The sequence below is a fragment of the Tripterygium wilfordii genome, chromosome 19 (genome assembly GCF_013401445.1).
Source record: "Tripterygium wilfordii isolate XIE 37 chromosome 19, ASM1340144v1, whole genome shotgun sequence".
Classification (NCBI taxonomy): domain Eukaryota; kingdom Viridiplantae; phylum Streptophyta; class Magnoliopsida; order Celastrales; family Celastraceae; genus Tripterygium; species Tripterygium wilfordii.
Genome location: NC_052250.1, coordinates 13,394,409 through 13,408,330, shown reverse-complemented (window position 1 = coordinate 13,408,330; position 13,922 = coordinate 13,394,409). Strand labels below are relative to the sequence as shown.

Below are 13,922 nucleotides of genomic sequence, written 5' to 3'. Positions count from 1 at the left end.
ACTACAATAGTTTCATTTACATTAAATGATTGTAATGGAAAAAACCATTGAGGACCATTGACTGACGAAAACTCGTTAAAAAGTAAAAACTCAAATTAAACTTGGCTCATCAATGACATGTCGAAGACTCGAAACTGACTGTCAAGTCTGTCATAGGCGAGCCCGGATAGCCGAGCAGCCCGGACATCTCGTCAACCCTACCTTACGTATGTGTTTTCACTATCTCGGTATTTGATCCCCTATTAGAGCATCTCTAATTCTAATGGTGCACCATTTTATCTTGTTATTTGTGCAACCACTCAATTATCAAAAAATTTTCTACCATGGAATAATGTTTCAAGCACTCCATCTCCCTCCCTCTTGTGGGTCCACTTATAAGTGTCAAGTTTTGGATTATGTGGGTCCAAATAGTGCTCTTAAGTAATACTTGATATCAAGGGTTTTCAAAATTTACACCATGTATCAAGAGTCATTTTCCTTCCATTGCAACATTTAGCACCTGAAATTATTGTTTCAAGTGTTTGATAATTGCAATTGAATGTGTTTGATAATTACAATTTCAAGTATCTACTGGAGATGCTCTCACCTCTCACCGCATACCTTCCTTTTCAAGCTAGTCAAATCAACGCATCTCTGACATATGAAGATATCGTAACAATTCTCTCTTGACATGCAATGGCATAAGTAGAACTGTTCCTGACTCATAAAGCATGTTCCACGTCTTGTCATGACGGAGCATTAGAAGGATAAACCAAAATGAAACGAAATGTCTAGTTGTCTCTAACGACAACTTGGTTTCAAATCAAAGGGCCAGGGTAAGGACATGTGTATGTAGAATTGGAGTATAAATACGAAAAATCCATCAAGAAAAAGGATTTTTCTCGCTCTCCTCATCTATTCTCTTTGAAACGAAGAGGGTCACTCTCTAGCTCTTCGACATTTCTCTCCACGACCTAGATCACCTAACGGTATTATTTCATTATTGTTTATCTTTGACCTCTATATTCATATGGATTACCGTTTTAACTTGATAGTCGGAACTTATTTGACAGATACTCCACCATTGCCCAAGCTTCTCATTGGTTCTTCCGTGCAATCCACAAATTGCTGGTGCCTCATCTCTATAAATGTTTGATTGTATATTCCACCTTCTACAATGATGGAAGACGATTACCTTTCACCTTTTCGATCTCTTTTGTGATTTGGTGCAATTGGTCTGATTTCTCTGGAAACCCACTAGGGAATCCAAGTATCAAACAGACACTCGAGAGAAATAAGAAATGATTTGGTAACTGAACAGGATTGCGTATCCGGTAGGTTTTGTTGCAGAAGAGTAGCAAACGCACAGTTAAATTAAGATTAATCATATCTCCAAAACACATTTACTTTATAAAATAGTGTTAAAAAATCCAGGGACAGCATATCCTCTGTACTTTTAGCATACTTGGCTTCATATAATTGGCTTTGTTGGTTACTTCGATTACCAAAATCCCTTCTCCATCAACCCCACCCTTTTTGTCAGTTTGTAGCCTCCTGCGGACGCAAGGTATAAAAGACCCAACAATTTTCTATGCACCATCATGGTTTAACTAGAGAGGAAAGACAGCCTCTCCTTTCTCTTTGTCTGGTAAGAACCTAATCGCCTTAGTCAGAATCCCACATCGGTTGGCTCCACTAACATTCAACAAAAAAATTTCTTAAACTAATGAGTCGGACTTTGATCCATAGTAATTGAGTTTGCTCAGTAAGTTAGGCTTGAATTTGCTCAATGAATTAGGCTTTAGTCTATAATAACTACATTAAGGAGGAACAAAATAGGACCTCATATTATTTATGAAAATCATACAATATTATTGACATGTATGGACCGTAATTTTTTAATAGCCTTACACTCCCAAACATTATCAATTGATGTCTTTATCACTGTACAAACGAAGGTAGAAAACAAACAACAGAACAGATTGATCTTCATAATAACTGGTATTCTAGTGACCCCATTTATTTCTGAGGGAGTTGATGACAGATTAAAGGGATTGCTAATAAATATAAATACAGGAAAGAATGGAGGAGATATCAAACCAACTGGAGACAAACCCAGCACATACACACAGAAACGAACAAAACAAAGCAACAAAAAGTTTACATCTCAATCAAATAATTCCCAGTTGAACTTTGGCTGGACTGAATTATTGTTGGCTGAGGTGGATGTAGATGCCGGTATCAATGCCGGCGTCGAATCAAATGTCTCCCATTTGGTGGTTACAACAGCTGGTCCCGATGTCGAGTGCCTCAATGGCTGTTGCTGTTGGTGTATTGGCCCATGCCCAAACGAGTGCCTTGGCTGCTGATGTTCTTGCACTGGTGTTGGTCTTTGTCCATTTGAATGTCTTAATGGGTGTTCTTGGATGGGGGCTAGTTTTTGGCCATTCGAATACTTTCTTTGATTCTGCTTTGGGATTTGACCTCCATTGCTGTTGGGTGTGGAGTTTTTGACCTTCAACAAATCTAGAGTTTCAACATACTTCTGCACCCTTCTCACCTTGACAACGATTTATATAGAACGTTAATGATGTTCAGCTTTCTAAAATATAACAATTCAGACAAGAAAATTACACAAAACCAACGAAAGGCTATTAGAATTTGGAGCACTTGATCAAGAAGTACCTGCATTTTCCTCTGTAATTTGGCATCTCCATCAGCCATAATTCCATCCAATTTGAGCAACTGATTCATCAATAACTCAATTAGAGTAAGCAAATCCTTCTCTGCTACTTTCCCTCCTTTAGTTATAATCGATTCAAAAGCTGACACCTAAAGCAATTCAATTCCAATTAACGATCAAACCCACAAGAATAACAAGTTTCAAGGCCTAAATACAACGTTTCATGACAATTACCTGGCCAGCAAGCCTATCAACTTCCAAACTGATCTCGGATATGAACTTGGAAGCTTTCTCAGTCTTCGCATTCTTCCTCATCTCAAGGAGCCGTCTTTCCTGGCTAATTGGGTCCTCAACAAGCACCATCTTTGATCGGTCCTTCACACCGGTATTGTCAAGAAAGGCCTTTGAATCTCTTTCCTTGTCTTTGTATATCAGTTTCTGGTCTTGATGGTGCAAACCTGTTGGTCCTGTCAAAATTTTCTTCAAATCCCCTGCAATCCAATGCAAAACATCAATGTTTTCGTTGATTAAAGACAAGATTCAAACTGAATTTAAAGAGTTTGAACTGAAATTACCAAATGTAGCTTGAGAACTGATACTGATTTCGTGGTAGATTGACCCGTATTTGACCCTAACTCTAATTGTCGGTGCTGGGGCGGAGCTCCTATCAAAATCCGGGTTCCGCTTCTGTACCAGCATTCCTCCTGGTCTAATCTCCCATTCAGACCCGGACTCGCCGCCTCTGCCGGCTGCACTGCCGTTTGTTGAAGACAGGTCTGTCGGTTTATCCTTCATTCTCATCATCTTTAAATTGAAGTCAAATCTGTTTTCTTGCGTGGAAAGAAGTGGTGGCAAAAAGGCTTCAGATCTCCAGGAACTGCGATTCTTGACGATCTGTATCAGAAACAAAAGACGGCCATTTGAGACAGAGACTGTTGGACTCTGTTTCAGAAATCTCTGACTCCAGCATTACACGAGTCCAACCACGGTCGCCACGCGGACAGTTATAAGAGAGAGAAAAAGAAAGCTAAACCCTTCTTAACTTTTATTTCTTTCTTTGCAGAATCAATGGCGTCTCCCGAAAGGAAAAAAAGAACTCCGAACCCGTGAATCTACAATTCTTGGCCTTCAAGGAAACCAAGTTCGGATCGCGAACAACCTGTCGCAGAAACAAAATTCCCAGATCTCCTCAACGAAAATGAACACGGAATCAACAACGAAAGCAAAAATCTAAGGCCCAAGCCAACAATCTTGAAGCGGCGATTTCTACTAAGAAAAAATCGTAGAAATCAACGGAATCAGAATACCACAAAATTGAATTTTTTGAAAAAAAAATTCAGCCTCTCTGTATTTCCCACCTGTGGTGGAGAGATCTCGGCCAAGAGAGAACGAAAAGGAATTATAGAAGAAAAAACGAGTGGCCAGCTAACTGAGCTGTTCTTTGTTCTCTTGGAAATATTTATATATAATTTCAATTACTAGATTAAAGTATATTAAACGGCAGCTACGAAAGCCGCCAAAGCTTACGTTTTGAAGGGTAAAAGAACATAACATAATAAGAGATAACCCCCCCTTGGTCATGTCTTTCAGTTCTGGGGAATACTAACGAATATTTAGGTGTATGTTAATCATCGATGTTGGCAATCTCAAAACCATACACGTGTATAATTAAAGGTACAAAAGAAATGATAGGGATCTCAATCGAAAATACCTTAGTCATCCCAGTAGTGAATGTGTCATTCTCTAGTTTAATTATCAGATATTATATCAATCAAGGGATAAGATTCGTTACGGAGATAACTGGTATGTTTTTTTACAGATATCCCTAACATTTTTGTTAAGGGTATATTGGGTAAGTGGAGGTTTTTTTTTAATCATTGTGTTGTTGATTGATTGATTGCACTACATAAAAAGAAACTCTATTAGGAGGTGTCGTGGCATTTGTCTGATGTAAAAGGCGCTTAACAGTAAGTTTGCGTGTTGGCGGTTCGATATCATATCGACCCGCCATCGCTTTTATCAGACTTCGGCATACAGTGTACACGTGTGGCTGCCGTTTCTGTCTCAAAAATGAAATTACTAATAAATTAACACTTCAATTGGCTTTTTTTCTCCCCGAAAGTCCTTCTAAGACAATAACAATTGGGATAACAACAATTCAACTACACAAAATGATTATATTATTTTAAATATATCATTATTAATTTAAAATAATACGGCGACACTTTTTCTTTTAAAATAAAAGTAATTAAAGTAACAAAAATAATTTTAGGTCATATCAACAAAATTATTAATTATTAATGAAGAAAAATGACAGTAATTTTGAAACATTCTAAAATAAAAATATTGACAATCAAAATGGGATGAAAAGAATATTCAAATATGATGAAAGAAATTCTATAAACGGACGCATTAAAGAATTTTGATTTTTATTACAGGTCCAGCTATATAAATACCCATAACTTCGTGGATAGTTACGAATTTTAATTGTCATTATTATTTGTAAGAATGTAGTTAGTACTCCCTTTGTGAATTTTATTGCAAATAACCAATGTATGAGCATGCTTTGAATTCATAAACCTTTTTTTACAAGGAGATTTGGATTTCTCATCTTTCAATATGTAATTGTAAGTCTTATTATGTCAATGTGGTAAAAGAATTTTAAAATTTTTAACTACAATAATTTATTTGAATTTCCATGGTTAATAAAAGCTTGGAGTTGCCTTAAATTTGTTATGATCTAGATGTCTTAGACTAATTTCAAAAATGAAATTTACAGTTTAAATTATGCAATTTTTTGTTCAATTCGCTATCATCATCATCATCAAAATCTTAAAAAATAAACATAAAAAGAAATAGAGAATCCACTTTATTTGGTTCTCGTGATTTATTTTCCCGCAAGGGCCTGCAGGCTAAGCTCTCTATTGTAGTCCATTTGAGTGGCTTACTTTGTCTCTTCCAGTATTTTTTTTCTTCTTCTTCTTCTTCCTCCAATCTTTCTTTCCACTTGAAAAACAATTTTACCGTGCGATGTCAGGGACACGTTTGTCCTGACATCGTTTGTGTTTTTACTGAGAAAGTCCGCATCCAAACAAATATCATAAAGTCTTGCTTACGTCATACTCCTGTAAAGTCAGACGTGTCCACCCATCAAACCATCAACTACCGTACCAAAAACCCAGGGGCCCTTCCGTCTTTTTGTATCTCTCCCTCCCGGCTAATTTGGCAGCCACCGACGCTCTCCCATGTGTGATTGGCACGCGTGAAGTCTTTCTCCGTGTGGGGATGCCAAATATTCTGGTGCATACGTAGTGTGATTAAGACAATACAACCTTCTTGTTCATCAGCGACAACTAGGATAGGTGGGTGGTTGTTGGATTGAGTTGTCTTAACACATGTCAACCATATTTTATTTATTCAAATCAAAATCTTGTTAAGTTGTTAATTTTAAGACATATTTGAGGAGACAATGTACCGACCATTTGGGATATAATAAATTGGAAAATGCATAGCTTGCTCGTGGTTTTGTGGAATTCAGTGGATTCTTTTAGGCACGTGAGGGACAACTTTCTATGTTTATCGAATGTTCTTGCAGCATCCGAATTAGGGTGAGCCCTAAATCTGTACTTCTTGTTGTAATTTCTAATGGTAGGTTGGGAAATTTTTTTTTTTTTTCATGTGAAGGCCTTTGAGCAACAATAATGAATGTGATTGTGGGGACTTGTACCATTTTGCTTTTATTTATTAATTTTTATGCATCTGTCCTTAATAATGTTGGATTGTTAATTTGTTAGTTTATTATTGGAATAAGTATTAGGGAAGCCCCTAACCTTTTTTTCGAACCAATCAGGCCCCTCAACTTAAAGCAATGGTTCACGTTAGCCCTTAAACCATTTTGCTGTTAAAATAGTCTAATGCGGATACCATTTTCTGACATGTATTTAATTTTGTTAAAAATTAGGAATATTTATAATTACTGATATGGCAAATTATAAAATAAAATGAACCCTAAACCTATCTCTCTTCATTCTCCAGCCTTTTGCTGCTGTCAATCCCAAAACCTCCTCTAACACAAGCCTCTCACTTCTCTTTCTTATCCGAAAATTGGAACCTATTTTGAGTTTGTTAGTACATCTATGATTTGGAATGGAAGAAAATGGCTTAGGTAGAAATGAGAAGGAAAAAACGCAGAGTTGAAAGATTTTGAGTTTGCTCTTAAACCATTTAAACCTATTTAGAGTTTGCTCTCAAAGTAATGGTAATTCCCAAAAACCAAATGTTAGGATTTGCTAAGACAGTGCGGAAAGGTTGAGAAAGTAAGAAAAAATGGTCATGGTGATTGAGGTCACCGGAGAGGGAAAAGGTTAAGATGATGTCAATTTTGATGGAAGTTCCTTTTTTGATCATATAAAAAATATAAAAAATAAATCATTGGTTAATGCTACGTGTTTGTCACGTCAAATTACACATAAGCAATTAACGGTAGCGTCAACACCATTAAGACAGAAAAGAGAGCAAATGGCTAGTTTGGACCATTGTCTTAAGTTGAGGGATTTAATTGGTCCGAAAAAAAGGTTAAGGGTTCAGTTGGTCTTTTTTTGAAAGTTCAAGGGCTTCCTTGATACTTATCCCTTTATTATTAGATGTTTATGTCATTACAAGAACCACTCCTGGGGTAGCCTAGTTAGCGAATTTTTCTAGGATCAACCTGTATAAATTATTGAATTCAAGAGGTCTTAAATTAGTTACAAGATGAATTTTGACCCAACTCACCAAATTTTTGTGCACAAAGACCTGACGATCCTAATTTAGACTCATCATATATTCAAAAGACAATTTATATGGTGTCGTTTTCAATTATCAAAAAAGAAAATAGTGATTACACTTTGACTAATCTTATGCTATGTTTTTAGAATGTACACTAGCTATCTTTGCATATCATGGACATTCAAATATAGTGCCATTGTTTTGTACTTGATACCATTCCTGAAAGAGATGATTATAGAAAATGTGATACAATGCACTTGTAACCTAATCATTAATGTCATTTGACCAAATTAGTTTAGACTTTGAACAGAACCAAACCAATCTTATTATTCCTAAATGGTCGCTCGTATTGTAACTCATGGATCTAACGTTATTCAAGAGTCATGTGATATATTTATATTAAGAAAATGTTATAAAAAATAATATTGCCAACAGTTTAAAATGGATGAAAAATAATATTATTAAAATATTCAACAATTATTTGGACATCTGTACATGAAGCCATGAGCCATGATCTACTCTTTTTTGTGGGGGTAAATAGGAAAATTAATTTGCTAATCAATCATAAAGGTCGTTAAAATAGCGTTCTAGAAATCGAATATTTGTTCATAAAATCAAACTTCCTATCATCCGTTCTATTGGTTTAAGTTTATCCGCCTAATAAACTTCCTATCATGTTATGCGTCACTGTCAAAGTGTTAGGGCCAAACAAGGTCTATCAAATGACGCAGTTCTCCCCACCCCAAAGGGAAAAGAAAAAAAACCACAGGATCTTATCCAAGAATCTAAGCGTAGCATATGGTTCTACAGTGACGCTTATCAACTTGAGACAAAAGACCCAGTTCAACCGTGAAAGGCTACTGGAGATTTGAGTTTCCATGGCAGCTTTAAACTGCATTTCACAATGTATAGTCACCAAAAATGCCAAAGCAAAAAAGGCAGCCTTCTATTTCTTGCACAATGCAACCCTCTCAACCCAACATCACCCATGCCAAACTAATTCTGTGTTTCACTCAACCTAACAACCTAAAAGTTTTTAAAAAATAGAAGGAAAAAAATAACACATCTGTAACCAAGTTAACTCTTAATGACTACGTGCTTAGGTAGTTATAAATGGAGCAGCGAAGGAGATGGGAAAAGCAGAGGTAGTTGCAGTAAGTCAGTAAGCAAAAGGCAGAGGAATGGAAGTGGCTGGTGCCATGGATGTTCATCTTGTAGGACATGATATTGGGAAGGTTCATTGTTTTATCCATAAATTCCTGTTTCCCCCTCCTTATTAGGTATGTGGAATGGAGGAGCCTACGGAAATACCCATAATAAATGATCTCACAACTGTATTAGGGTCTATATCCCAGGTAAGACAACAAATCCCTCTCCTCTACCAGGCACAACAGTCACAATGTTTTCTAACAAATCTATAGTGCGAAATTTTTATATTCAAAAGCGACAGGAGTTGTCATTGAATCCACCAACGCATCTACAGTGTATGGCAATGTGAAACAGTTTCTATGTCTAAGCAAAAACAAAGGAAGGACATATGGCTAACATTTTATCATTAAGCATTGCTAATTATGACTCCACTTTGCTATTTCTTATTAGGCAACAGCATTTGGATTGAAAAGTGTGGTTTACGTACCTCGGATTAAACCAGATAAAGTGACAGCATTATCAGCATTATATGAGAAGGACAACATGGTGAGCAGGGTGAGACAGTGTTGCAGTTCAATGTCCTCTCTTCTACTCCTCCAGCAAGCCGCCATTTCAGCTTCATTCCACTACAACAATATAGAAATCGCAATCACGTGCAAAAACAATAGTAAGATACATTAATGCTCCTACCTCTTTTAGACCCACCTCAACTTACTAAAACTAACTTCATTTTCTTAAGCATATATGAAGACTTCATTTTCTTTAGTTCATCAACAGCATGTCGCTTTGGTTGCAAGGAAAAACCTTACAAATCAAAATTATAATATATCTCACTCAACCTTAATAGTTGGGGGTTGTATATCATCATCATTTTGCTGTAACCTACAAGTTAAACTTGATGAAACATATGAAAAGGAAAAAGGGATTCTCTGGATGCATCAAATTTATATAAATTAGCGTTTGGTGTGTGTGTGTGATTGGTGAGCTCATTGGGACGTCCTCATCTTGCGCTTTTCCTTTGACCAATGAAAAAAAAAGATTTGACGAGTAAAGAAAATGGTGGGAATTTCAGTTAAAAGGGACACCACCCAAGAATCTGATGGAGAACGAATTCGTGCAGCTGAGACCCACTAGCCTGGGAGAAGGGGTTTCTATCACATCTTTCCTTGTATAACACAATCATCAGCTGATTTTTCCCGATACAATGTAATTGCCTTCAAAAAGAAAAACCAATCTGTTGTTTTCCTCCAGAACTTACAAAGCACTTAACAGATCTACATAGATCAATAACAAAACCAAAATTCCTGGTATTGTGATGCATCCTATGTTTTGATCGGTGTTTTATATTGATATATTTTTCCACAAGGTGAGCCTCCGTTAGGCAACGGGGAAAACTTAAATAAGAAAATATATTTGTACCCTACATTTCACAACCAAAAGAAGCTGACTAAGGGACAGAATTCTTAATTCTGAAAGCATTTAGTAAAAGGACGAGGTCAACCATATATTGGATAAGAAAACTTAGGAGCAGTCTTCAAATTAGAGAGATTTTTCACTAAGAAATCAATAAGATCATGTCAAAGAGAAAGAAGAATAAGGGTGGACTTGGAGGTGTTAGGTTATATGCAAATTACTCTTCTGAACTCACAGAACTTTAACATTGCACTATCTTCCTTAAATCACTAGCATCAGATTTTCTGTATCAAAACGAAGGGACTAGCCAGTGCAAGGCACCAACACTATAGCAAGCTGTATCACTTACTCAAATAGTCAAATGAATAAAACATTGATAATGAAATGTGCACAGAAAAGAGAAATTAAAATTGATTTCAGTAGATGTTTCTAAAACATTAAATTTTAAGGTAGCAGCTACACACGTGCTCGTACCTTCAAACTTGTTTGCAATTGCTTTTATCCAGGCTATATCTTTATCACTGTATGCATACCCCATACTTGAAGCCAGCATGCAAAACCCTTCAACTTTTTTCACTTTCTTGGCACTTGGAACAGAAGCATGAAGCATTGGTTGAACCAGAAGAGATCGAGTCCCATTTGGAAGCATCTCGCCAAGTCCAGAATCTGATATATTAATAAAAAAATTCATATTATTCCCAGCATAAAGATGCTTCAAAGAACCTTATGCACAGTTTCACTATTATACTCTAAGAACTAACTGACTTCAAGCACTGAAGCAAGTGGAATCAGGAAAAAAAATTGATCATCAAAAACACATTTTGCGACATTTTTTTCTTCTTCAAAAAGATTAACTCTTAAAAGTTCATGAATATAGATGCATACAAGACACCACATAGGATGTTAGTTGCTAAGATCAGATCATCAACAAAATCTAAAACTATAAGCTTAGAGAATTCAGCAATTGCTTTACATTTTAAAATGAACAAATCATTATGAATATGGGAGTTACAGACTTACAGCTAATCCTACGAATGTATATAGCAGCCTGGTTACTCTAACATTATCGTCCTCAGGGGTGAGGATAAATATCTGTAGCGAACTACAACTTCAGGACTTAATATGATTGGGAAATAGTAATCCTTCCCACCTCAGGCAGAAAATTGTTATTATCTCCTAAAAACTATTTTAACAAGCCTACAAGATGCACTTCACATTTTCCGAAAGTTCAGCTTCCAGACCGTTTTATATTCTTTCTTTATTTCGCATTGGCAGGGATGGGTGGGAAGAGTGAGTAAAGCTTCTTCCATCAAATAAAAAGAACGTTAACAGAAGGCCATTACAGTAACTTTGAAACGTTTAACAAACAATATTAAGCTCAATCACAAGAGAATTCCAAACATTTCTAAAGATTTTTTAAATGAGTAGAAAGTGCCATAATTTTCAATAAAAGTAGTTAATGCTAAACCCTCTACCCCAATAGAAATGTGTTTTAGTCAATTAATTAAAGTCTCTTAATTTGAAAAGTCAACTCAATTTGTTAATCTCTTAAGTCCTAAGTTTCCAGTCAACACATAGATAAGGAGTTTAACATTCCTGGAAAGAAGCTAATGCCCGCAGAAAGAATGCAAGGCCAAATCCTTCCCCTTAAATACATATGACCAGATCCCCCTACATAAGGCCTAGTTATAATATACCTGTGATTTGAGGAAAATAGAGAGTGTCAGTTATATCAGAGAGGCCCATCTTTTCAATTTGTTGCTGAAACCAATCAAGTATTTGACCTTTTGATATATCATTCGGAGTGTTCCAGTAGCCACGAACGCATAATTGACCTCGAACTGAAATCAACTGCAAAGATGACCAAAACAAAAGCACCCACTCCAACTGAGAACTTGAGGGGAATTCTTCTATATTTGTGATGGGATACTTCAAACAATGTAATAAACAACAACAAATGTTCAATAAAACGATAACTTAGCAATGCCATGCAATCTTTAACGTGTTAAATTCAAATTGAATATGAAAATTAGAAAACATACAACAGAAATGGTGTTTGTGTTGCGTAACAACACATATGTTGCCCAAGCTAAGTCCTCCTTCTCGCAATTTGAGATATTTTGTGACATGACAAAGATCTGATCAGCAGCTTCAGGCAGAATTGATTGATCCACCTGAGTAGCACCCTGTAAAATTTTCAGGCCAGGCCTAAATAAATTGCAAGCAGACATCACATACAAAGATCATCCTTAAACAAATTACAAATATAAAATTATTCAAGAATGCTCTCTACAGTCTGTACTGGCCGCATTATGGATCCATATAGCTAAACTAAAATATATTAAATTAAAGATTAGAGTCATTAGATGGTTATTGAACAATGAAAGTCACTACTATTATCATCCTAAGTCAAGATTATCTTGTAAATGAATCAAGCAACTATACATATATCAAATTCTTAGGCTAAGATGACTACCTTGAGAAATCTTCCAAGGTAAGGAAGGGCAATGGAGAATGCTGCTAAAGAAAGACCCAGTGCTTCTGTTCTCTACATGTAATTGGTTAAGGACAAAATTAAACAAAAAGCAACAAATCACATGTACTAGAATAACAAAACAGAAATCAAAACCCTGTAATAGAACCAGGTTACCATTTGTGCAGGGGTGATGGACGCTGCATCAGAACCAGCGAAGTGGTTCAGGATCAATAGCGACCCGAACCCGTACCCGATCCATCTTGGTAAGTACGATTCATCCAAACCAGGTATTCCTGAAAACCTCGCCGACAACAAATATCAGATAATGTGACTACGACCGTCCATATAAATCCATACATTCATGGAGGGGGGACTCACCGAGAGTGAAGCGCAGAACGGAGAGATTAAGCTGCTGTTGTTGATTCTCAGTCGTCGTTGTTGTTTGGGGATCGTTTAAACGAGCAGCGATTGCTTTGAATTTCGTATTTCTGATGGCGCGAAATTGGGGAATGTTTGGAAATAATTGAATTGAGGGATTCAAACAGAGAATTCCCATTCTCCTGTTTGTTTGAGCATCGACAGGATTTTGGATTTTGAATTATTTAGTGCTTGATAAATATTAAATAGTTAAAAAAAACAGAATTAGAAAATAACATAAACTGGATGAGTTCATCTGGGCCTAGCCCAACAACTAAACCCAGGCTTAAATTAGACTAGAATGACTCAATACTCATGGAAACAAGCCCACAGACTAGAATCCCAGCCCGGCCCATCCCGTGAAGGTAACGTGGGCCGGGCCTAGCATGGCCCTTTAACCGAGGTCAATGGGTCGTTCTTAGCCTCCGGCCCGTTTGACACATCAGTAAGACTATTAAAGACCAATATAAGCTGGCAAAACTTTATTTTAACTTTCTTTGGGCTTCCAGAGACAATAGAAAATTTGTAAAAAAAAAAAATCATTAGACACCTGCCTGGATAAATATAAATTACTGATAAAATAAATAGCATGGCTGAATGAGCTGATCTTCTTAATTGGACGACTGCGATGATATTGGGAAATATGAAGGTGGGTACTGGCTTTTGCGCCCATGCATGTGGACCAAATTAAACAATTTGTTTTAAGCTTAATGAGCACCTCGGTACGTTTTAACGTATCAATCTATCAATCTATATATATATAATGGAGGATCCAAAAGGCTTCTCCTTGGTGTCACGTGGATGCCTCTAAAAAAACCTACACAAAAAACAAAAAAAAAATAAATATATTGAATAACTTTAAGACTCACAAGCACATACAATTAATAATATACAAATAATTTTAAAATCATATTTAATAATACAACAAATAGTTATATCAATTATCACCTATTAATTACATATAAAAACAAAAAGATAAAAGATTAAATGAAACATATTCATAATATAGGTATAAAATAACACACAAAAGCATACAAG

At 36.2% G+C, this 13,922-nt stretch overlaps 2 protein-coding genes across 2 annotated transcripts; both read right to left on the bottom strand.

Moving 5' to 3' along the window:
• Positions 1-1,938: 1,938 nt before the first annotated feature.
• LOC119986125 (BAG family molecular chaperone regulator 1-like) lies at positions 1,939-4,106 on the bottom strand. Its single transcript, XM_038830675.1, has 4 exons — positions 3,238-4,106; positions 2,897-3,153; positions 2,665-2,811; positions 1,939-2,539 (listed from the first exon to the last, which is right to left on the bottom strand). The coding sequence occupies exons 1-4, from the start codon at positions 3,464-3,466 to the stop codon at positions 2,147-2,149; spliced, it is 1,026 nt and encodes a 341-aa protein (XP_038686603.1). The 5' UTR covers positions 3,467-4,106; the 3' UTR covers positions 1,939-2,146.
• A 4,725-nt stretch (positions 4,107-8,831) lies between these two features.
• Positions 8,832-13,073, bottom strand: LOC119985330 (protein COFACTOR ASSEMBLY OF COMPLEX C SUBUNIT B CCB2, chloroplastic-like). The gene is made up of 7 exons (XM_038829600.1): positions 12,846-13,073; positions 12,642-12,760; positions 12,468-12,539; positions 12,034-12,177; positions 11,689-11,842; positions 10,466-10,657; positions 8,832-9,204 (listed from the first exon to the last, which is right to left on the bottom strand). Exons 1-7 carry the CDS (start codon positions 13,021-13,023, stop codon positions 9,197-9,199), a joined length of 867 nt encoding a protein of 288 aa, XP_038685528.1. The 5' UTR covers positions 13,024-13,073; the 3' UTR covers positions 8,832-9,196.
• Between the last annotated feature and the right edge of the window lie 849 nt (positions 13,074-13,922).